Here is a 23,743-nt window from a genome sequence, read left to right as displayed (position 1 = left end):
GTATACTTTTTTAGAGGAATTCTGAACTGGATCATTGCCAGCAGCATAAAATTCTTAAAAACAAACACAAAAGGACTTCTCTTGACCCCTATTCAGCTTCGTCTGCCAATGCACCATTCCTCTTCTCCCTTTTACAATGAAATTTCTCGAGTGTTGTCTTAACAGAGAATTTTCAGTTTTTCTTCTTCTACTCTTGAGCCCACCCCAGGCAGGTTCCTCCCGCTACCTCCACTCTACCCCAATTGCTCACATCAATATCATAAATAGTCATTTCCTGGTCACCATGTTACTTGTTCTATCAGCAGCTTTTAGAATGCCTGACCACTTGCTCCTCCTGGACCCACTTCCATCCCTTGGTTTCATGACCCCACCCTTACCTTGTTTTTCTCTGGCTGCTGCCTTGTTTTTCTCCATATGTTTGCTGCTTCTTCCTCATCTCCCTAACCTGTGCATGCTGGAGGGTTCCCAGGGCTCAAGCCATGTCTCTGTCTGTCTCTCTGTCTGTCTGTCTGTCTCTCTCTCTCTCTCTCCCTCCCTCTCTCTCTCTTCTGTTTCATCAATTCACTGCCTAGGTAATCACATCCAGCCTCATACATTGAAATACTATTTATAAGCTGGTGGTATTCTTCCAAATTATATCTATAGATCTCTCCACTGAATTCCAGACTGATTTATCCATCTATCCACTTTAAACCTCTACTTAACAAGAGTAAAATTGAGTCCCAGTATTCACAACCCTACCACCACTCCCTACCCTCTAACCAGCTACTCTTACAGTCTTCCTCCCATCAGTGGATGGCGTTACCCTTTTTCTTCCGGTTCAGGGGTCACCAAATCTATCCCATTGCCTACTTATATGTTATCTATAGCTGTTTCTGTGTTACAGTGGCAGCACGGACCACAAGGTCTGCAAAGCTAAACATATTTACCATCTGGTCCTTTACAGAAAAAGTTTACCAATTGCTTTTGTAGTTGCTCAGGCCAAAAAGTCCATAGCCATCTTTACTCTTTCTTTGCTTAATAATCTTTATACGCTCTATCAGCAAATCTTGTTGATCCTGCCATCAAAATCCTGTCTATCCAGAATATACCCACTGATCATCACCATTATTACCACCACCTTGAGTGAAGCCACCATCACTTGTTATCTGGATTATTGAAAAAGACTCCTAGCTGAGGGAGTGTTTCATATATATAAAGCCTTAATATATAAATTAAGGAAGGCATGGATAAAAGAAAAATATTCAGACTTTGAGGTAAGATTATTTAAACAGGATTGGTGATTAGGAAATAAAGGAAAAAACTTTTCCAGTGCTTTAATCTATGCACGGCTCAATCTATACCTCAGTCAAGTGCTTTGAAAATACCAAAGTGCTATTTAAATATAATCAAACTCAACTGATTGGGTTGGGGGTTGGTCTAGTAATGAAAATGAGTATTGGGTGTAAGACGACAAAATGCAACTGCTGCTTGACATCTGAACAGTTATATGAAAGGGAGAGAGAGAGAGAGAGACAGAGAGAGACTTGGAAATGAGTGAATTTTACCCCACCCGAAGAGGCTATTCCTTTTTAACCAATTGCTGACAAGTAGGAAGTGGGCACAATGTCTCTAAACCTTAAAACTTTTCAGGATAATCTAGGAATCCTGATGTATATATGAAATGTATCCACTTCTACATGTTGCCAAATAGCCTTTTAAATGTAAAATTCTCGACAGTTCAACACTTGCAGAGCAAATTAAACATGACTACTAATTGGAATGGTTGATGGGCCTACAGTTTATGAACTCTGATGGGAGGTATCATTGTCACCATCACACTTATGTACATGTGTGATCTTAATACACAAGGATGGTGGCAAGAAAGAGTGACTCTGGAACTGTCCTGGCCCCAAATCTCCTTACACCGAACTTACCAGATGGGGACTGCTGTTTTGTTATCAACAATGGAAAATGCAAGAAATGCAAATTTCCAGATCAACCAATAGAATCCTAGATAATTCGTTAATCTAGGCAGCTAGTAATTGACTACTTATTGGGAAGGCTGCGCAGTATTGGGTACTGGGAATTCAACAGTCAGCAAGACTGACACGGACTCTGCTTTACGGTTTAGGAAAGAGACAGGCAATTAACGCACTACCAAATAAATAGTGAATAATTGTAAATAAATTATGGCAAGTGTATATAAATTAATTAGTATGTAATACATTATCCATTACCTGTATATAATGTACGTAACGTGTTTTATAAAGCCACTTCCAAAAAAGTGTGCTACTTAAAAGTTTGCTTCCTTAGAAGTGTCCTTAGTCAATCATGTAAATTCCCAATTAAGTGTTGTTCCACACTGCAGACATCTGTAGCTCACCCACAGTAACCACAGGATGTCTTCTGAAAACGAGTGCTGAGTGAATATGCAAGTGAAATTTTGTAATAATATAGAAATTATCACTGGAATAATTCTTTTGGTTTAACATATTAATTCTTTCAGTATATAGTCTCTTGATAAATAAATGGATACTTGAGCCAAAAAATATCTTCCTCAGCTCAGTTTTGTGTCCTGAATCATGATATAAAATATTCTTAAAGCACGTTATAGAGTTCTCACCTGGAAAATCATTGCAAGATCTCCAAGGGAACTGGACCTAGTGAAGCAAAATTTCAGAGTTGGAGACCTTGAATGTGTGCTTACAAAGTGGTTCTGTGCTCTTCTGGTAAGAAATAATTGTCTAAAGCTTATTTGGTGGAGTGTCATTCTGATTGCCGAGGACTTGGGGCCTCCCCTCTCCTCTCCCACCCCTACTCACCCCCCCCCCAATACTCACACCACAGAAGAGGTTTAGGAAGAAGGGGGCATTTCATTTATAAGCACTTACATCAGTATCCTTCCTCTCAGCTCTGGTATACTGTTGATCCAAGATTCGATAAAAATTAAAAATAGCATTCCATCAGGAAAATGTCTGGGCTGTCACAGACACTGGCTGCTAAGCGCTGTGAGGGTTTGCTCTGTGCATTTGTGGAAGACAGAATTACAGGTGAGAGAGGTAAAGCAACTGTCCTGTATGTTGCTGTGTAAATAAGACAACATCATTCATTCTGAGAGTGACAATTCCAGAAGGGAACATGTAGTCCGTGGTGACATGGATATGAATAGAGAGAACAGAAGAGATTCATGGTTCTTATTCAGAAATCAAGGGAACTCTAAATGGCTTTATTAACTGAGATATAAGAAGTAACATGTACATAACTTTCTGAGAATCCAAAATTTGGGGGGAAAAAAAATTTAAAAGTAAGGCAATCCTTTTCCATAATAACATTGCATCTGTATTTAAAACACACATTTGATCTACAAGCCACTTAGTTCATGAGAATTTGATATGACTCAACAGGAGCACACGCTACCTATCTGCCAACCCAATGTAAGATGTGTCCACAGAAGTAGAACAAATGGAGAATCATTTGTCATCGCTACTCTGTGCTGGCTGGGTCACGTCAATTCCAGGCACCTCACTGTCAGAACAGCATACACATGTTGGAACCCAAACAAGGACAAGAGCCTGGTGAAAGGCATTCCTTGCTCAGACCCACACTGCTTGCAGATCCCAAGATGATCTAACTGGTACCATTCCTGTGTGTATGTGTAATGTAAGAGGTAGCATGGGGGGCGGGGAGGGACTTGATTTTTCCATTCCCTTAATGGCACAACTTCTTACCTTTTCCAAGATTTTCAGAAAGCAAATATCTTTGTGCCACCTTCCTTACGCTGGCCATACTCTGGTTGCAAGAGGTGGTGTGTACAGGTATTTCACACAAAAGGGCTGGAGGCTTAGAAAGAGCTGGGTGACTGGGGGACAAAGGATTAAGGCATAGATGCTCACAGGCTTCAAAGACTTGAAACACTATCATAATACAGAGTTTTCCTATGTGGTTGCCAAGGTTAGAAAGAGTACAGGAAGCAAGATTTGATTCCATATGAAGAAATACTTTCTAATATTCAGCGATGTCCTCTGATAAATATGCATGTGGAGTGGGCTCAAGAGCAGGAGATGAACTCATGGAAGGGAGTTTGTATTGTACAGTCTTTCAAAGCATGGGCTTTGTTGTCATACAGAACTGCTTTCTCATTTTGATTTACTTGCTCTGGGACCTGGGGGAAGCTACTTACGCTCTCCAAACTTCAAATTTCCTGTCTCTAAATGAGGAAAATTGTCCCCATCTCACGAGACTGTTGTGAAAGTTAGGCAAGATAGTGATTGAAGAGAATTTAGCACAGCTCTAGCAGGGCAGGGTGTACAGAATGGTAAACGCTATTATTATTGGAAGATCAGGCACCGGAAGAGTGGTGGTGTCTGCGAACTAGAAAGATGCCTAAAGTGAGAGGTAATGAGAGGTGCACTTTTGATCACCTTATCTGGCAGCCTGAAGTTTGAGACACATCAAGCTTTAATCTCAACTTGGCAGGCAATCAGATAAAGTGAAAACAGACAAACCCTGAAGCAACAAACTAATCAGAAACAGAACTGTGTATAGATAACGAGGACCTTGCTTCTGGGCAACATAACATCAGACAGTGGAAGATAAAAATTAGAGAACATTTCAGAGGTTTTAAAACCTATTAATTCCCCTCCTTAAATCCCTCTTTAACATATGTTTTATCTATAAATTTTAAGACCATTTGTTGATGGATTCTAGCAACAGTTCTCCTTTCCCGGGAAATTAATACCCACCAGCTATCATTTAATACTGTAGTTATATGTCAGGAAGACATTTTCATGTGTGGTTAATTTTTTTCACCAACTCAGTGTTACAATCAGCTAAAAACTGACTTCTTGATTGTTAAACTATTTTGTGAGACACATGCAAACCCCATACCTTGCTGTTGCCCACTTAGAAGAATTCAAATGCCTTTCCGCCTACCTACTGCTTGCTGAAAACATGATCTCACTGGAATGCAGAGACAGATTTGGTAGAATGTTCATATTTAATGAAATTATGAAATGTGAATTTGATGCACTTTGTAGGGTAAAAAAGTATTGTGCCCTTAAGCAACATTCCTGGACTGTTTCAGTTTGGAGTATGTGATGTGAAATTTTAAGAGTCATGAAGTTTAGTCTAAACACACAACTTTGGGGGCATTCTTCCATATTTGTGTCAAAAAAATGCTTGGTACCTGATTTTAGACTTTATGGGTAACATAGACTGGAAGCATTCAAATCATACCCCTCCAAACCTCAGTCCATGATGTATCTTATGCCAACCATTTCTCTTGAATATTTTAAGCTGTTAGTCTTTATCTTCCCTGCCTTCTTCCCATGCCATTCTTCAGAAATTCTCATAGACAATTAAACATCTCAAGTTCATAACCATTTAATGGCCATTGACTGACTATTCAACGGTTTTCAGATATACTAAATTCAGGACACCAGACCAGCCAGACTAGTCAACTTCGATTTTTCTGAAGTCCTTTCGTTAGTTTCCAGAAAAACCTTATCCTGAGTGTGTCAGAAGACTAGGTGGACCTGGTGCTATCTAGGCCCCTGAAATAGATTTGGAGTCATGTTGATTTAAGTCTCAGCACTGATTCTAAAAAAAAAAAAAAAAAAAAAAAAATTATTTTTGAAAGATACATGAAACTTTCTTGCAAAAATTCTTGAGTAGATTCCCAGACATAAAATCATGCATCCATGCTGTCTCCATGACACTACCCTACCCCATTATGTAAAGTGGTCCATTCTGATTACCAAAGCATATTCCCAACCAAAATTCTTTGCATTGAAAGAATGTTCCCTCCCACACACTAGCTACTTTTTTCAACCTCTGTAGATGTGTACCCTGGATGATAAACCTTCCGCTACTTAATGACTACCAGAAACCTGCCCTTTATTTTGTGTTCTCCAACTCAGGGAAACCCAATTGTCCTAGTCAAAAATGGAGGCATCTTCCTTGGCTTCTCCATCATATACATCCCTCATATAAATCACTTACTCCTACTGATTTGATCCCCAAATTCATTTTGTCACATCCCTATGACCTTAAATGTCATTGAGGCTTCAATTATCTCTCGCCCAGGCTCTTATAACAGTCTCTTGACTGTGCCATTACTTCTGCCTGTCTCCAATCCCTTTCTCAGCCTGTAGCCAGAATGACCTTTCTGAAGGCAAATTAATTACACAACTGAAAACCTTCAACCACTTCTCTTAATCTTAGAATAAAACTCAAACAAGCTTCTGCCTGCCTTCCCAGCCTCATCAAACCTCACTTTTTCTTTTATCCTCTACATCCAAGCCACACTGAATTTCACCTATGCCTTCAAGGTACCATGCACCTTCCCAGAACACCCTTCCCCACCTACCACATATTCCCTCTTTCCAACTCCTGCCTGTATAACTTTTATTTACTTTTCATATTTAATATTTGAAATCATTTCCTTTTGGAAGCCTTCCCTGCGTCTCTACCCCCAGTCCAAGACTGGGCCAGATATGCCCCATGTGATCCCAAAGCACCTGTATTTATTCTACTGTAGCACACAGCTCACTGCTTTGCCCACTTACTCGTCCATTCACAGTACTTCCTATCAAGAAATGTCTTTTGGCTCCCTGCTGAATCCCTCAGCACAATGCCAGGCACATGAATAAATACTGTGGAATGAGTGATTGAATACTGAGTGACCTCTGCCCACCAGAGCACCATAGCCACGTGTTCTTTACATGGAATGCCCAGCAAAGGTTAAAAGACTTCATTCAGTTGTTCCACAGATTTTTACTGAGTGTTCTCTGTGGGATAGATATGATGCTAGGTTCTATAAATAGTCAGCAGGAATATAATAAAATTTTCTATACCACTGCATACGGTCAAATATTATTTGCCACCAAAAAAGCAGTGTTGAATACTAGGAAATACGGTCGATATATATGTAGCCTATGTGTGATTCAAAGCTCTTCCTTCTACCAACTAATGGTGAGGTTCTGAATCACATCATGTTAATGTTTTTACATTTGCACATCTTAGAGTCTGTACTCAAAACAATCACAAACAAAATGTCCTTACCTTCAGCTGGCTCCATAAGTGGAGAGCTAAACATTCATATATAAGCAATACTAAGTAAGTAATACTACGCAACATGCACCTTGGCAGAAAATTCATACAAAATGTGCCCAGTCTCCATTTGAAGCCAAGACACTTAAAAGGTTCTACATGTAGGAGAACAGGAATGTGGAGTTCCAAATGTGCTGGAGAAATGCCTTCCTGTCAGCAATCTTTCTCAGTTCCCTGCTGGCTGGCAGTGTTCTCAGGAGGCTTTCTAGTGGTCATAAAAGCATTCATTGAAAAAATTTAGGTTAGACACATCAAATTTCTCATGTTTATAAGAAGAAAATTGAGTTATCCTTCCCAAATGAGAGGAAATGTGCCATCTGGTACAGTATATGGTTTCATTTAAAAAAACGATAAGGATAGACATCACAAGTGTTTTGTCAACTATGAATAAAAAAAAAAAAAAAAAAAGTCTTTTACATTATCTACATTCTCTTACACACAAAGCCCAAATAAACAAAATCCAAATTTTTCCTTATTCTCAAGACATAAATTACTGTAGGCAAATACTTTATTGGCTATTTCTGAAGATGGATTAATCTATTCTCCATTCATTCGAGTCATGCTTTCTGTAACTTTACTACCTGCTGTGACTTGGTAACTAGTATTTTTCTCTTTTCCAGAAAAGTATAGGAGACTTATTCCCTTAGCTCTGCAAATAATATTTGCAGGCACCAAACAAATGAAATAGGCCGTATTATCAATATAGCTATTTTGCCTTCTTGAAATTACATTACACATTTTTTTTTCAGTTTTAAGTTGTTCAGTTCATATCTATCATTATCTTCACGCTGCCCCCTACCTGTCTTTCCACCATTCTCTACCATCTATGAAGATGGCTATCATGTGTTCTCATGAACTATTTCCATTAACTGTTCACACCTGTTACTGTGGTACGTGTAGGTGTCCAGCTCCTCCTTACCTTTGACTAAAAGAATGGATCTGCTGATTCAGTGGTTGCCACCTCTTGGGTCACCTTCACAGCCAATTTAAACTCCATCAATTGATAGTGCCATCTTTCTCATATGCACCTCTGACCCTGCTCTAAAACAACCATGGCCTCCCTAATTGCTCTTGTATTAAGTGATCCTCAATCTTTTCTCAAAATCCTTGAAAACATGGCTAATGTGTTATGCTTTTTCCCTCCTGGCGATTTTGTTCATTCATTGCTTTACCTACTATAACATCCAATCCTACCCTTTCCTGAGCATCTATCTCACATACCCTTCCTCTAAGCAGCCTTTCATGATTTTGCCAGCTAGAGATTATCTCTTCTTTCTTTGATTTCTCCATGGTATTTTGGTCTGTACTCTTTTATCACATCAGTCTTACACAGCAGTGTCTTATACTGAATTATGTGTCTAAGGTTTTGTTGGGGTTTTTTTCCTGCTTGTTTTTCCTGTTTTGTTTACAGTTTAAATACAAAGATTTCTGTTATCTTTGGATCTCATCCTCTTACAGAAGGACTTCAAATTTTTTAAATTAATTTATTCAATTGCCTTAAATTCAAGAAATATCTTACAAATTTTACTCCATGTGTGAGTCTTGTAATTTCATTCTTTTAGGGAATGATTCTTATTCTAAGAAACTAGTGTGGTCTGCGGTTTAGAGTCATGGTTTAAGTTGCCCTTAAGAAGAATGAAAAACAGCTGGTGTCCAAGGAGCTATGGAAATTTGTCAATAAACTAATTGTAGAACAGAAGCCAAGAGTTTGACTTGCATATCTTAAGCTCTATCTATATTATTATTTTTTGAAAGGATACAGTGTTTGGAAAATTAAATACTTCTAAGTACGAGTTTTTTACTAAAATCATGGTCAATATACCCAAAGAAGATATTATACACTAAAATATGAATGTCAACACTCTAGTGTTCAAATCGTGCCCACTTAATTTACTCAAGCATACACTAACATAACCAAGTACTTAAAGAGGATAAAATCATCTAATTTTAAGCGGCTTTTTTTTTTTAGAATTTTGAAAAACTTCTTTTGCATTTTAGGTGCACAGGATAAAATGTTATTATAAATGATGAGTGAACTTTAAATATAAATAATAATATCAAAATTGATTCAAGTTATAAACATGTAACAATTCATAGGGATTTCAAATTCACCAAATAATGGTTGATTACTGCCTATACACAAGAAATTTCACAAAAAAATAGTTATACAAAGGTGAATAAACATAGACTGAGCAGCCTGAAAGCTTAAAATTAGGAAGATTGCAAGAAATATACAAATAACTATAAATTGAGTCTGATTTTAATAAGAGCGGTGTGACAAACATAATAGGTTACAGTGGTTCAAAGGAAGGAGAAATCAAATATGGCTGTGAATGTAAGAAATATCAATGAAGGACACAACATTCTTACATAAAACTTGAAGGGTAGGATTATAGATATTGGAATAAGTTAAGGAGGAGACATTAGAAGGTGAGGAAATGGAATGGGAAAAGGCTCAGAGAGTAAAGTTGTGAATGAAGGGGATTGCAAATCAGGCTGGTGCAATTAGAAACAGCCCTGATACCAAGGGAGAAAGGGGTGGGGTGGGAGGAATTAGGAGACTGGGATTGACACGTATACCTTATTGATACTATGTATAAAATAGACAACTGATGGGAACATACTGTATAACACAGGGAACTCTACCTAATGCACTGTGGTGACCTAAATGGGAGGGAAGTCCAAAAGGGAAGGGTTATCTGTATGTGCATGGCTGATTCATTTTGTTGTGCAGTAGAGACTAACACGACATTGTAAAGCAACTGTACTCCAATAAAAATTAATTTTTTAAAAAAATAGAAAGAGCCCTGAGCTGAAGACCATCTTCTATGAGGCTCCCATGGCGATATCACCCACTGATGGGGACAGTTTGAACACAGGACTGGTAGCCATACTGAGGTAAGTGTCCTAAGTTTTGAGGTCCATATTTGAGGTTAGGAATTGAACTCACTTTCGAATTGTTCACAATCCAAAGCAATGTTAAACAAATTAAAATAAAAGTAACAGCCTTCAACTGAGATCTGTATTTTTCACCTGGCCTGGAGGTTAAACTCACTGACATTCCTGCTCTGACCTGATAGATTTTATTTCTCTCAAAGTTTCTCTGAGTCTGCATGAGGGATCCAATGAATTATTTCAGTTGGTCAATTTACTCACAGAGACTTAGGATTTCACTAAATTGAGCACATTTTTCTAACTGAAGTAATCTGTTCCTCTCCCCCCATCTCAGGGAGTTTGCCCACTCTCTTCCCTCTGTCTGGAATGGTCTTCCCTCATCTATCAGTGTGGCTTACTCCCTTACCTTCCTCCAGGACATCTCAGGGAGCCCTCCCCTGACCACACTATTAAATGTCCCAGCCTCAACCGGCTTTATTTTTCTTCATAACCTTATCACCTTCCAACATACTATGTAATTTATTTACCTTGTTTATTGCCTGATTGCCCACCCAGGAGGCCAAGGATTGTCTATTTTATTCATGAAGTTATCATGGGTGCTTAGAATAGTACCTAACATATAGTAAATGCTCAATAAATATTAAGTGAATAGATACATGTGTGATGAAGTATATGCAGTATTTACATGATAATTTGAGACAATGTTACTTTATAGAGCTTAATATTCTGACTACTGTTTCTCATTAACTTTACTAAGTGAAGAAGGATTTATAAAGCATTTACTATATAACAAGCACTGTACCTGTTTCTTACAAAATAAATCATTATGTAGTAGCTCCCATATTTGAAAAGCAAATAATAAGAAAGGAATGACAAATAGAATATGAAAACTATATGATTTCAGCTGGCATTGCAAAGAAGGAAACAGAGATGTCCTGACATCTCCAGCAGTTTCCCCCAATGTAGTATTTGCTCGATCTAGCGAATGAAGAGATGCTCCCCAAGACAAGCATAGGTTTTGAAATTACACAGACCTTAATTCTAATTCCAATGATACTGTTCATTATCCAAACCACCTTCACCTAGTCATTAACTTCTCTGTGTCTAAGTGATTTCATTGGTAAATTGAGGATCGAAATCTTAACCTCACAGGGAGACTGTGAGCTATCAAATGAGATCATCTATGGAAACAATTAGCCAAGTCCTTGGCACATAGAAACACTTTAATAAATGCATGTGGAATGAATTAATTCTTGATCAGTGGGGAAAACTATAACTAGAAAAATGTGGCTTTTTAAAATATATTTCTACTGCGTTGTACCCCACATATTATTCATGATGATCCCTCTTCCATCAATATTATTGAAATAATAAATTGCATTATATATTGATTGGTTATCATATAAATTATTGTTCCCATTTCACAGAGAAGGAAGTTGAGTCTTATGCATATTAAGTAACTTGCACAAGGCCACAAAGTATGCAGCAGAGTTAGGATTTCACCCCACATGGAGTCCTCTCCAAAGCTGGTTCATTTGCCTTGATCCTCACCTTAGTCTGCATAGCTATGTGACTGCCGCCAGGAAGTATTCCCTAAACCTGCAGTCTGGATAGCATACCTTTTTGAGCTCACATAGAATCGTATGCATATTTCTCTCATAATGCATGATGTTTGAAAACATGTTTGTTCCTCTCCTTTCTATACCTGGGCATCACCTTCTAGAAACACCTGCTCAATGTGAGTAATTGTTCCTATTTTTAGATCTTGAACAGGTTTTCACTGGGCACTTTCACAATAAGCTCACAGAAACCCATAAAAACTAACATTTATTGAACACTATTGTTCTGTAGGCTCTGGTCTAATTGTTCTACTCCTTAACTCCATACATTCCTCATAACAACCCCATATGGAAGATACCACCTTTATCCTCATATTAGAGATGATGAAAATAAAACACAATTAGGTAATGAATTCACTCAGCTTATATTCCAGGACTGGGGTTTGAACCCAAACATTTAGATTCCAGACTCCATATTCTTAATCATGAAACTATATTGCCCCTCATACACCAGGACTGATGACATCTTCTTTTCCACTTTCATTTAAAAATCCTAGAAAAATGCACTTTCATAGAGTCTAAATTGTACTTCTATGAACCATGACTCTTACTTTGGCAAGTCTTTATTTTTCTTGTGACACTGTTATCTACAATTAGCCAAACTTTAAAAGCTTATTTAAATAAAATAGATAAATTTAGAATCTGATAGAAATACTCAAATTTTAGGTCAGGACTTACAGAGAGTTGCTAATGGTACGCCATACCCACCCCAACTTAGAAATACCATACTGGTGGTCTTCATTGCCTTAAACAGGCTCCAAGCTGTGCTCTTGGAAGGTGCTGGAAGTTAAACCATAACGTTGTATAAATTCAAAACCAAAAACAAAGAAACTTTAAAAAGACATCTATCCTTTTAATGCCAACTTTTTAAGAAAACTTTCCAAGTAAAATGATTTAAACACAGAGAGCCTATTTTTTATTTTTAAGAGAGAGCAAAGAATGTGTTCATGGCAAGTTGGAACAGTGTGCAAATGTGCTGACTTCACTGTTATCTGAACGACAAAACATTAAATCACAAGGAGGCAAAAGTCAGCATGTTCTCTGAGAATACAAACAGATTAGTGTCAGGAAGAGCTTTGTCCAAGAAAGGGAAGAGACACCTATCCAGAGAATAATTCATGCACATGAAACCTATAATTTAAAAAAATTATTTTCAAAAAATATTTTAGCTGATAAATATGACTATTAGATAAACAAAGCACAGAAAAAGTTCCATGTGAATTTGTTTTTTAAGTGGACCTTCCAAATGTGATCAGTCATCACACCCCACTCTTTACCTCTTTCTTATATAAGACCTGATTCATTAATGGTTATGGAACTCACACAAAAAATTAGATCCCTTTCCTCCCTTTTAATTATATGATGGAACAGTACTTAAGTTTACCAGACACTTAAGAACATTCCCTAAGTTAAAAAGTGTAAAAAACCCCATATCCCTTAACATATGAATTCTTTAGATTCTCCTAATGTACAATTTAAGTAAAACGTTCTCACTCAGAATTCAAAGAAAACAAGGTTCTCTTACCATATATTCCATGTTTGCTGCTGGTGGGAACACTTTGCCCCGAACTTGGTTATGATAATCAAGAATGGCGATCATGTCATTCTGCGAAATGTAGCGCTTCCGCCTGGCTTTGGGGATGTCCGCAGAATCTAGTTGTGCTTTTAGAGCTGCTTCAATATCAGTGAAATTATTGGTTGGCGGGGATGAGTCAGTGGAATTGAGTAAGACGGCGGCACTTGCTTCACAGAGAAGGGAGAGCAGGAGTGCACTGCTGATGGCAGAGATTGCTATCATTTTGAGAGGTGGAGAGGGAGAGGCCACAGAGTTTGCCTTAAAGCAGAAAAGTAGAGTTAGGGTCTACGAAAGGAAAAAAAAAAAAAAAAAAATAGGGCCAGAGGGTACGAATTTACAAAATCATTGCTTGATTTGACTTTCTTCAAAAAATCCAAGCAAATGCTGAACTTAAGCCTAGAAGACAACCTGTAGTGGTCTCTATACATTTTACTTGGTGTTATGAGGCAGTCCCCTAAGAGGAACTTCCTATAGCTAGAGAAAAATAAACAGCATGGCTACTAACCCTAAAATGAATGTGAGCCATTTACCCCAAACGCCTGAGCCACAGAATGCATTACTGCATATTTATTTTCAGAGGGAAATCTTTAGGAATTGAAATTCATCTTGAGAGTGAAAAGGAAAAATGCATCACAGGTAATAACAGAGAATGTGCTGATAATGCCCCCCAGACATAGATGGACACCAAGTAATAGAACAGATACAAAAAAGAAGTTATAATAATCCAATCTCATTTCTAAAAAAATTAAAATGTGAGCTACTTTAAAAGCAATGCATGCAAAATAAACTTGTTGAGCTAAATAGCTTACCTCTGCACAATGCCAAAATGAATATAGTATTCTTCCAAAAATGTAAAGTTCTTTGCTAGGTTGTAGCATGAACTCTTGTAAGAGGAATGTGTCTTATTACAAACTCTCAGAGCAAAACTCTGCAAGGTTTGAGTGCTGCTGGCTACAGGAGCAGCTAACAGCTTTTATATGTCACAGTCTGCAACGTCCAGAAAGGGCAGTCTTTCTTAGGGTCTCTCTCAGCCAAAATCAAAGGGGAGGGGTTTGGGATAGAAAAAACAGTGATTGGGTGGCAACCTTTTTATGTGGGTGGTGAGGAAATTGAGTCACACCCACAGCTTACAAAGTACAAACCATAAAAGACAAACCCTTTTTTCTCTGAGCTTCCACCTTTTCTGTGACTGGTTAATTTTCCTCATTTAATGCTTTCTAGTTCCTGGTTCCCATACAAAAAAGGAGAAAAAAAAAGGGGCTGTGAGTTTTTGAAAACACAGAAGGTTGAGTAACAAGCAGTACATTTTTTTTTTAAGACAGTAAATGACATGGGAGCTGAAAAGAGCAAGCTGATATTAAATCAAAAGATCAGCTCACATAGTTAATCTGGGTGGCCACAAATATGATTCAAAAGAGATGCCAAGCAAATCAGTAGTAGCCAAACTATAGTATATGATATTGGGGTAATAGATGCTCAAGTGGTTGCACTTTCTGTCTCCATGTGGCTTTATTCCTCTAATTTATATATTTAGTCTCTCTCTATCTCTTTCTCTTGTTTCACTCTCTCTCCTTTTTTTCCTTTCTCTACAGAGTGAGGCAGCAAATTACCTGCCTTTTACCTGCCTTGTATAGAATGCAAATAGAGAAGCTTATGACAAATGGCAGCAGCCAAGATAACATCTGTTTCAGGTTTAGAAGCATAGAGTTGAAATTTTAAGCAAAGAGTAGCCCAGCCTCGCGGGAAGCATATTGGAGGGCACAGCTCCGAGGCCATGAAGAATTTCACAGCAGCAGCTGCAGCTGTCAACCATCAGAAGTGCCTTCCTAGAAAGATGCCATGGAAGCATAACCTGAGTCTGGCAAGACTAGAGCCAAGAATGTGAATGTTAGGGCAATTTGTAACAAAAGGACCCTCACAAATACCCTGTGTCATGCTAACATTAACAAAATGTGGAATATTCACAGTCTGTGGCAACAGGAATCTTATAAACTGCACATTATTCAGTTAAACTTGCTGAACGTACACTGACTAGTCTAGTTTGCCATTGTGTGTTGCCTCCTGCATGTTTCAGCAGGAGGAGTACTATGTGGATTTATATTTGTCGGAAAGGATGATCATGTGGTAAGAAGCACACTAGGCTGGGAGCCAAGTTCCCTGGGCTATATTCCCAGTCGTGTCTCTAGCAGTATGTGTGGCCTGACGCACATAGTTTAGCTCTTCACTGGTGCATCTAAAAATGGGAGGGAAAAGGTGTGTATTCTATGTGTATTCTATTCTTCATCAATTTCCTTACGAGAGCAGGATGGTGTTTGAAACTGAAAGTGCCACTGAATTTCAAAGTTCAGTGTTGAGATGAGGTCTTTGATGTTGATAACATGTGCCAAAGTTCAGGTTTTGCTATATTTTGATGAGCCTTAACTTCCTAACTAAATTCAAGTAATTTGAGAAGCGCTCAAGGTGCAATACTGAAAGCTGTAAATAGGAATTAATTAACACTGTTAAATTGAAAAGGCAAGAACATCTAATAGGAGCACAGAAGGTGAGCATGAATATTATGAAACATCAGAGCAGCTTCAGGGAAGGCACGTGGCTGCTCACAGCTGCCTATGTTTAACAACTGGAGCTGTCCAGCTAGGGTCTCACCCCTTCAGAAAGGACTCATGGCACATTGAATGAATCTCAAGGATGCTGTGTCAAAGATTCCTGAATCGAATAGAAGGTTAGATGACATATTCTCTGTGGGCCGTCCAACTCAAAGATCCAAGACCTTTTGAGAAATAGTGCCAGCACTGATTAGCCTATACTTTTCAACATATCTCTTATAGCTGTCTGGCATACAGGAGACTAAAGGACTTTTAACGCCTAAGCAGCAGACATGAATCTTTCTTTCTCTAGGGTGGCTGAGTTCTTGCTTAGAATCTCATAAAAATCAACCATTGCTTTCAAGGTTACCTCTTTGTCATGTATACAAAGAGATATTGTTCATCTATTGAAGTTTGACTTGAGGTACTTCCACAGGGATGAAAATGTGTCCCTCGAGAAACTTGTCTGAACCATAAATGGATTTCCTCTAAGAGAAAGTGGAGGGATGGAGGAGGGAAAAGAGAAAGAAGGAATTTCTGAGATGGACTTAAGCATGCCCAATTACATGAGGACAGAGATGATAGTTACTTAATCCTGAGACCCTGAGGCATGTCAATGATTTCAGATGTCTTTCAACAAACATGAATTATAGTGTGGAATTTCAGACTATTAAGAAAACCCCCAAGGGTATGGAATCATAAAAGAAAAGACCTGTGGGAGGAGAGGTAAGAATTCTGCCTCCAAGCAGACGTTATTGCCAGAAGAAGTATTTTAAATGCTTTGGAAGTCATTTTATTTTAAAATACTTGCAAAATTAAGAGGCATACATCCAAGTTGTCAGTAAAAGAACTACTAATGAACAACTAACAATGAGGTGGTTCTTTATGAGATCTCTTCTTGAAAAAGAACATTGATGTGTATAGAATCATTTAGGGGAATGCTTGTCAACACAGACAGAAAGGAAATGCAGGTATATTACTGAGAAGAAATACATAAATAAACAATTGGCAGCAACTATTGTATACCTTGAAACTTGTGAGAAAACGGTTGCGATTTTAAAATTGAAATCAGATATATTATGTGTCCCAGAATGGCACAACTGCTTAAGCAAAGGTACTGTGAGTGTGTGTGTGTGGATACAGATACACATATGGTTTTAGTCTAAAACATTTCTAATCAATGGAGAACAAAGAAAGAGTTACACACAAATGAGTGAAATGGTTCAGTTCACTTTTTAGGAAGGTAACAAAAGGCAACGTTGATAATGAATGACAGAAGAGGCACTAGAGGAATACTAGGAAAAGACTGTGGAATTAACTTTAAGCAGTCATAATAATGATTAAAAGGGGGGAGAAATTGGCAAGACATTTCAGGCATAAAAATCCACAGGTTTGGCCGAGCTGTGGATGTACGAAGCAAGGTGAGAAACAATAGGCAAAGGATAATTTGGGTTTCTGTCCTGGAAATGACAGAAGAAAGTTATACTTGCTATTTATATGGCACAACACAAACACTGTCACACACACTTGGCCGCCTGAACCAAGATGGCGGAGTAGAAGGACGTGCTCTCACTCCCTCTTGTGAGAACACCAGAATCACAATTAGCTGCTGGACAATCATCGACAGGAAGACACTGGAACTCACCAAAAAAGATACCCAACATCCAAAGACAAAGGAGAAGCCAAAATGAGATGGTAGGAGGGGTGCAATCACAGTAAAATCAAATCCCATAACCGCTGGGTGGGTGACTCACAAACTGGAGAACACTTATACCACAGAAGTCCACCCACTGGAGTGAAGGTTCTGAGCCCCACGTCAGGCTTCCCAACCTGGGGGTCTGGCAACGGGAGGAGGAATTCCTAGAGAATCAGACTTTGAAGCCTAGTGGGATTTGATTGCAGGACTTCAACAGGATTTGGGGAAAGAGACTCCACTCTTGGAGGGCACACACAAAGTAGTGTGCGCATCAGGACCCAGGGGAAGGACCCCATGGGAGATTGAACGAGACCTACCTGCTAGTGTTGGAGGGTCTCCTGCAGAGGCCGGGGGTGGCTGTGTCTCACCATGAGGACAAGGACACTGGCAGCAGAAGTTCTGGGAAGTACTCCTTGGCGTGAGCCCTCCCAGAGTCTGCCATTAGCCCCACCAAAGAGCTCAGGTAGGCTCCAGTGTTGGGTTGCCTCAGGCCAAGCCACCAACAGGGAGGGAACCCAGCCCCATCCATGAGCAGTTAAGCGGATTAAAGTTTTACTGAGCTCTGACCACCAGAGTAACAGTCAGCTCTACCCACCACCAGTCGCTCCCAACAGGAAATTTGCACAAGCCTCTTAGATAGCCTCATCCACCAGAGGGCAGACAGCAGAAGCAAGAACTACAATCCTGCAGTGTGTGGAACAAAAACCACATTCACAGAAAGATACACAAGATGAAAAGGCAGAGGGCTATGTACCAGATGAAGGAACAAGATAAAACCCCAGAAAAACAAATAAATGAAGTGGAGATAGGCAACCTTCCAGAAAAAGAATTCAGAATAATGAGAGTGAAGATGATCCAGGACCTTGGAAAAACAATGGGGGCAAAGATCGAGAAGATGCAAGAAATGTTTAACAAAGACCTAGAAGAATTAAAGAACAAACAAACAGAGACGAACAATACAATAACTGAAATGAAAACTACACTAGAAGGAATCAATAGCAGAATAACTGAGGCAAAAGAACGGATAAGTGACCTGGAAGACAGAATGGTGGAATTCACTGCTGTGGAACAGAATAAAGAGAAAAGGATGAAAAGAAATGAAGAATGCCTAAGAGACCTCTGGGACAACATTAAACGCAACAACATTCGCATTATAGGGGTCCCAGAAGGAGAAGAGAGAGAGAAAGGACCCAAGAAAATATTTGAAGAGATTATAGTCGAAAACTTCCATAACATGGGAAAGGAAATAGCCACTGAAGTCCAGGAAGTGCAGAGAGTCTCATACAGGATAAACCCAAGGAGAAACATGCTGAGACACATAGTAATCAAACTGGCAAAAAATAAAGACAAAAATTATTGAAAGCAGCAAGGGAAAAATGACAAATAACATACAAGGGATCTTCTGTAAGGTTAACAACTGATTTCTCAGCAGAAACTCTACAAGCCAGAAGGGAGTGGCATGATATACTTAAAGTGATGAAAGGGAAGAACCTACAACCAAGATTACTCTATCTGGCAAGGATCTCCTTCAGATTCGATGGAGAAATCAAAAGCTTTACAGACAAGCAGAAGTTAAGAGAATTCAGCACCACCAAACCAGCTCTACAACAAATGCTAAAGGAACTTCTCTAAGTGGGAAACACAAGAGAAGAAAAGGACCTACAAAAACAAACCCAAAACAATTAAGAAAATGGTCATAGGAACATACATATTGATAATCACCTTAAGCGTGAACAGATTAAATGCTCCAACCAAAAGACACAGGCTTGCTGAACGGATACAAAAACAAGACCCATCTATATGCTGTCTACAAGAGACCCACTTCAGACCTAGGGACGCATACAGACTGAAAGTGCTGGGATGGAAAAAGATATTCCATGCAAATGGAAATCAAAAGAAAGCTGGAGTAGCAATACTCATATCAGATAAAATAGACTTTAAAATAAAGAATGTTACAAGACACAAGGAAGGACACTACATAATGATCAAGGGATCAATCCAACAAGAAAATATAACAATTATAAATATATATGCACCCAACATAGGAACACCTCAATACAAAAGGCAACTGCTAACAGCTAGAAAAGAGGAAATCGACAGTAACACAATAATAGTGGGGGACATTAACACCTCACTTACACCAATGGACAGCTCATCCAAAATGAAAATAAATAAGGAAACAGAAGCTTTAAATGACACAATAGACCAGATAGATTTAATTGATATTTTTACAACATTCCATCCAAAAACAGCAGATTACACTTTCTTCTCAAGTGTGCACAGAGCATTCTTCAGGATAGATCACATTTTGGGTCACAAATCAAGCCTCAATAAATTTAAGAAAACTGAAGTCCTATCAAGCATCTTTTCTGACCACAACGCTATGAGATTAGAAATCACAGGGAAAAAAATGTAAAAAACGTTAAAATCACAAACACATGGAGGCTAAACAACACGTTACTAAATAACCAAGAGATCACTGAAGAAATCAAAGAGGAAATAAAGAAATACCTAGGGACAAATGACAATGAAAACACGACAATCCAAAACCTATGGGATGCAGCAAAAGCAGTTCTAAGACGGAAGTTTATAGGTATACAAGCTTACCTCAAGAAACGAGAAAAATCTCAAATAAAACATCTAACCTTACACCTAAAGGAACTAGAGAAATAAGAACAAAAAAATACCCAAAGTTAGCAGAAGGAAAGAAATCATCAAGATCAGAGCAGAAATAAATGAAATAGCAACAAAGAAAACAATAGCAAAGATCAATAAAAATAAAAGCTGGTTCTTTGAGAAGATAAACAGAATTGATAAACCATTAGCCAGACTCATCAAGGAAAAGAGGGAGAGGACTCAAATTAATGAAATTAGAAATGAAAAAGGAGAAGTTACAACAGACACTGCAGAAATACAAAGCATCTTAAGAGACTACTACAAGCAACTCTATGCCAATAAAATGGACAACCTGGAAGAAATGGACAAATTCTTAGAAAGGGATACCCTTCCAAGACTGCACCAGGAAGAAATAGAAAATATGAACAGACCAATCACAAGTAATGAACTTGAAACTGTGATTAAAAATCTTCCAACAAACAAAAGTCCAGAACTAGATAGCTTCACAGGTGAATTCTATCAAACATTTAGAGAGAGTTAACACCCATCCTTCTCAAATTCTTCCAAAAAACTGCAGAGGAAGGAACACTCCCAAACTAGTTCTATGAGCCCACCATCACCCTGATACGAAAACCAGAAAAAGAAACTATAAAAAAAGAAAGTTACAGAACAATATCACTGATGAATATAGATGCACAAATCCTCAACAAAATACTAGCAAACATAATCCAACAATACATTAAAAGGATCATACACCATGATCAAGTGGGATTTATAAAAGGGATGCAAGGATTCTTCAATATACGCAAATCAATCAATGTGATACACCATATTAACAAATTGAAGTAGAAAAACCATATGATCATCTCAATAGATGCAGAAAAAGCTTTTGACAAAATTCAACACCCACTTATGATAAAAACTCTCCAGAAATTGGGCATAGAGGGAACCTACCTCAACATAATAAAGGCCATATACGACAAACCCACAGCAAACATCATTCTCAATGGTGAAAAACTGAAAGCATTTCCTGTAAGATCAGGAACAAGACAAGGATATCCACTCTCACCACTATTATTCAACATAGTTTTAGAAGTCCTAGCCATGACAATCAGAGAAGAAAAAGAGTAAAAGGAATACAAACTAGAAAAGAAGAAGTAAAACTGTCACTGTTTGCAGATGACATGATACTTTACATAGAGAATCCTAAAGGTGCCACCTGAAAACTACTAGAGCTAATCAATGAATTTGGTAAAGTTGCATGATACAAAATTAATGCACAGAAATCTCCTGCATTCCTATACACTAACGATGAAAAATTTGAAAGAGAAATTAAGGAAACACTCCCATTTACCATTGCAACAAAAAAGAGTAAAATACCTAGAAATAAACCTAACTAAGGAGACAAAAGACCTGTATGCAAAAAACTACAAGACACTGATGAAAGAAATTAAAGATGTTACAAACAGATGGAAAGATATACCATGTTCTTGGATTGGAAAAATCAACATTGTGAAAATGACTATAGTACCCAAAGCAATCTACACATTCAATGCAATCCCTATCAAATTACCAATGGCATTTTTTAAGAACTAGAACAAATCATCTTAAAATTTGTATGGAAACACAAAAGGCCCTGAATAGCCAAAGCAGTCTTGAGGGAAAAAAACGGAGCTGGAGGAATCAGACTCCCTGACTTCAGACTATACTACAAAGCTACAATAATAAAAATATATGGTACTGGCACAAAAACAGAAACATAGATCAATGGAACAAGATAGAAAGCCCAGAGGTAAACCCACGTACCTATGGTCAACTAATCTATGACAAAGGAGCCAAGGATAAACAATGGAGAAAAGACAGCCTCTTCAATAATGGGTGCTGGGAAAACTGGACAGCTACATGTAAAAGAATGAAATTAGAACACTCCCTAACACCATACAGAAAAATAAACTCAAAACGATTAGAGACCTAAATGTAAGACCAGACTATAGAACTCTTAGAGGAAAACACAGGAAGAACACTCTTTGACATAAATCACAGTAAGATCTTTTTTGATCCACCTCCTAGAGTAATGGAAATAAAAACAAAAATAAACAAATGGGACCTAATGAAACTTAAAAGCTTTTGCACAGCAAAGGAAACCATAAACAAGACAACAAGACAACCCTCAGAATGGGAGAAAATATTTGCAAACGAATCAACAGACAAAGGATTAATCTCCAATGTATATAAACAGCTCATGAAGCTCAATATTAAAAAAACAGACAACCCAATCCTAAAATGGGCAGGAGACCTAAATAGACACTTCTCCAAAGAAGACATACAGATGGCCAAGAAGCACATGAAAAGTTGCTCAACATCACTAATTATTAGAGAAATGCAAATCAAAACTACAGTGAGGTATCACCTCACACCAGTTAGAATGGGCATCATCAGAAAATCTACAAACAAGAAATGCTGGAGAAGGTGTGGAGAAAAGGGAACCCTCTTGCACTGTTGGTGAGAATGTAAATTGATACAGCCACTATGGAGAACAGGATGGAGGTTCCTTAAATAACTAAAAATAGAATTCCCATACGATCCAGCAATCCCACTCCTGGGCATATACCTAGAGAAAACCATAATTCAAAAAGACACATGCATCCCAATGTTCATTGCAGCACTATTTACAATAGCCACGTCATGGAAGCAACCTAAATGCCCATCAACAGATGAATGGATAAAGAAGATGTGGTACATATATACAATGGAATATTACTCAGCCATAGAAAGGAACGAAATTGGGTCATTTGTTGAGATGTGGATGGATCTGGAGACTGTCATACAAAGTGAAGTAAGTCAGAAAGAGAAAAAGAAATATCATATATTAACGCATATATGTGGAACCTAGAAAAATGCTACAGATGAACCGGTTTGCAGGGCAGAAATTGAGACACGGATATAGAGAACAAACGTATGGACACCAAGGGGGGAAAGCCGTGGGGGGGTGGTGGTGGTGGTGGTGTGCTGAATTGGGTGATTGGGATTGACATGTATACACTGATGTGTATAAAATTTATGACTAATAAGAACATGCTGTATAAAAAAATAAATTTAATTTAATTTAAAAATTTAAAAAAAAACAGAAAATAACACTGTCACATATCTCAACAACCTTGTGATAAATTAATATGTATTAAATAACAAATAGGGTTTACACAGTGATCTTAAAAAACTCTGACCACTACTAAATCCATTGCCCATAGAATCAAGTTCAAGTGCCTTGACCTGACTTACCAGGGTCTTGAGAATATAAATCAATTTACCTTTTAAGCTTTATTTGCTTCAATCAATGGTTTCTATTTCTGTACCCTGGCCACACTTTATGCCCCCACTACACTTAACCACTCCTTTTTTCTGTTGGCTTCAGTAAGTTAAGCCCATGTGTGTTTATTCATTGGGTAGGATGGCAGCCTTTTCTGCCTTTAATAATATAATTAGTACAGATAATTATGTATGCTATTATAAAAAGAGCTTAACAAACAGATAGCACTGCATTAGTTGTGAATTGACCTCTGTTTAATAAATTACTTTCTTAATTACAAGTCTCACATAGCATTGTAGAGTGCCCAACATCTACAGATGTTTAAATGAGCTTTGCAAACATTTTCCCCCCTATTTA

The 23,743-nt window shown here is 38.1% G+C and overlaps 1 protein-coding gene across 1 annotated transcript in view; it reads right to left on the bottom strand.

Moving 5' to 3' along the window:
* Positions 1-18,799, bottom strand: part of PI15 (peptidase inhibitor 15) — a 35,492-nt gene extending 16,693 nt beyond the window's left edge. Inside the window, exons 1-2 of the mRNA XM_082432632.1 lie at positions 13,992-18,799; positions 13,132-13,440 (exon numbers count right to left, since the gene is read on the bottom strand). Coding sequence (XP_082288758.1) covers positions 13,132-13,440; positions 13,992-14,060 — 378 coding nt within the window. The 5' untranslated portion in view covers positions 14,061-18,799. The remainder of the gene's footprint in view (positions 1-13,131; positions 13,441-13,991) is intronic.
* Positions 18,800-23,743: the final 4,944 nt, after the last annotated feature.

Source organism: Balaenoptera physalus (assembly GCF_965194825.1).
Source record: "Balaenoptera physalus genome assembly, chromosome: 17".
NCBI classification, from domain to species: Eukaryota; Metazoa; Chordata; class Mammalia; order Artiodactyla; family Balaenopteridae; genus Balaenoptera; species Balaenoptera physalus.
Note: the sequence above shows the minus strand (reverse complement) of the source record. Positions and strands in the feature narration are given on the sequence as shown.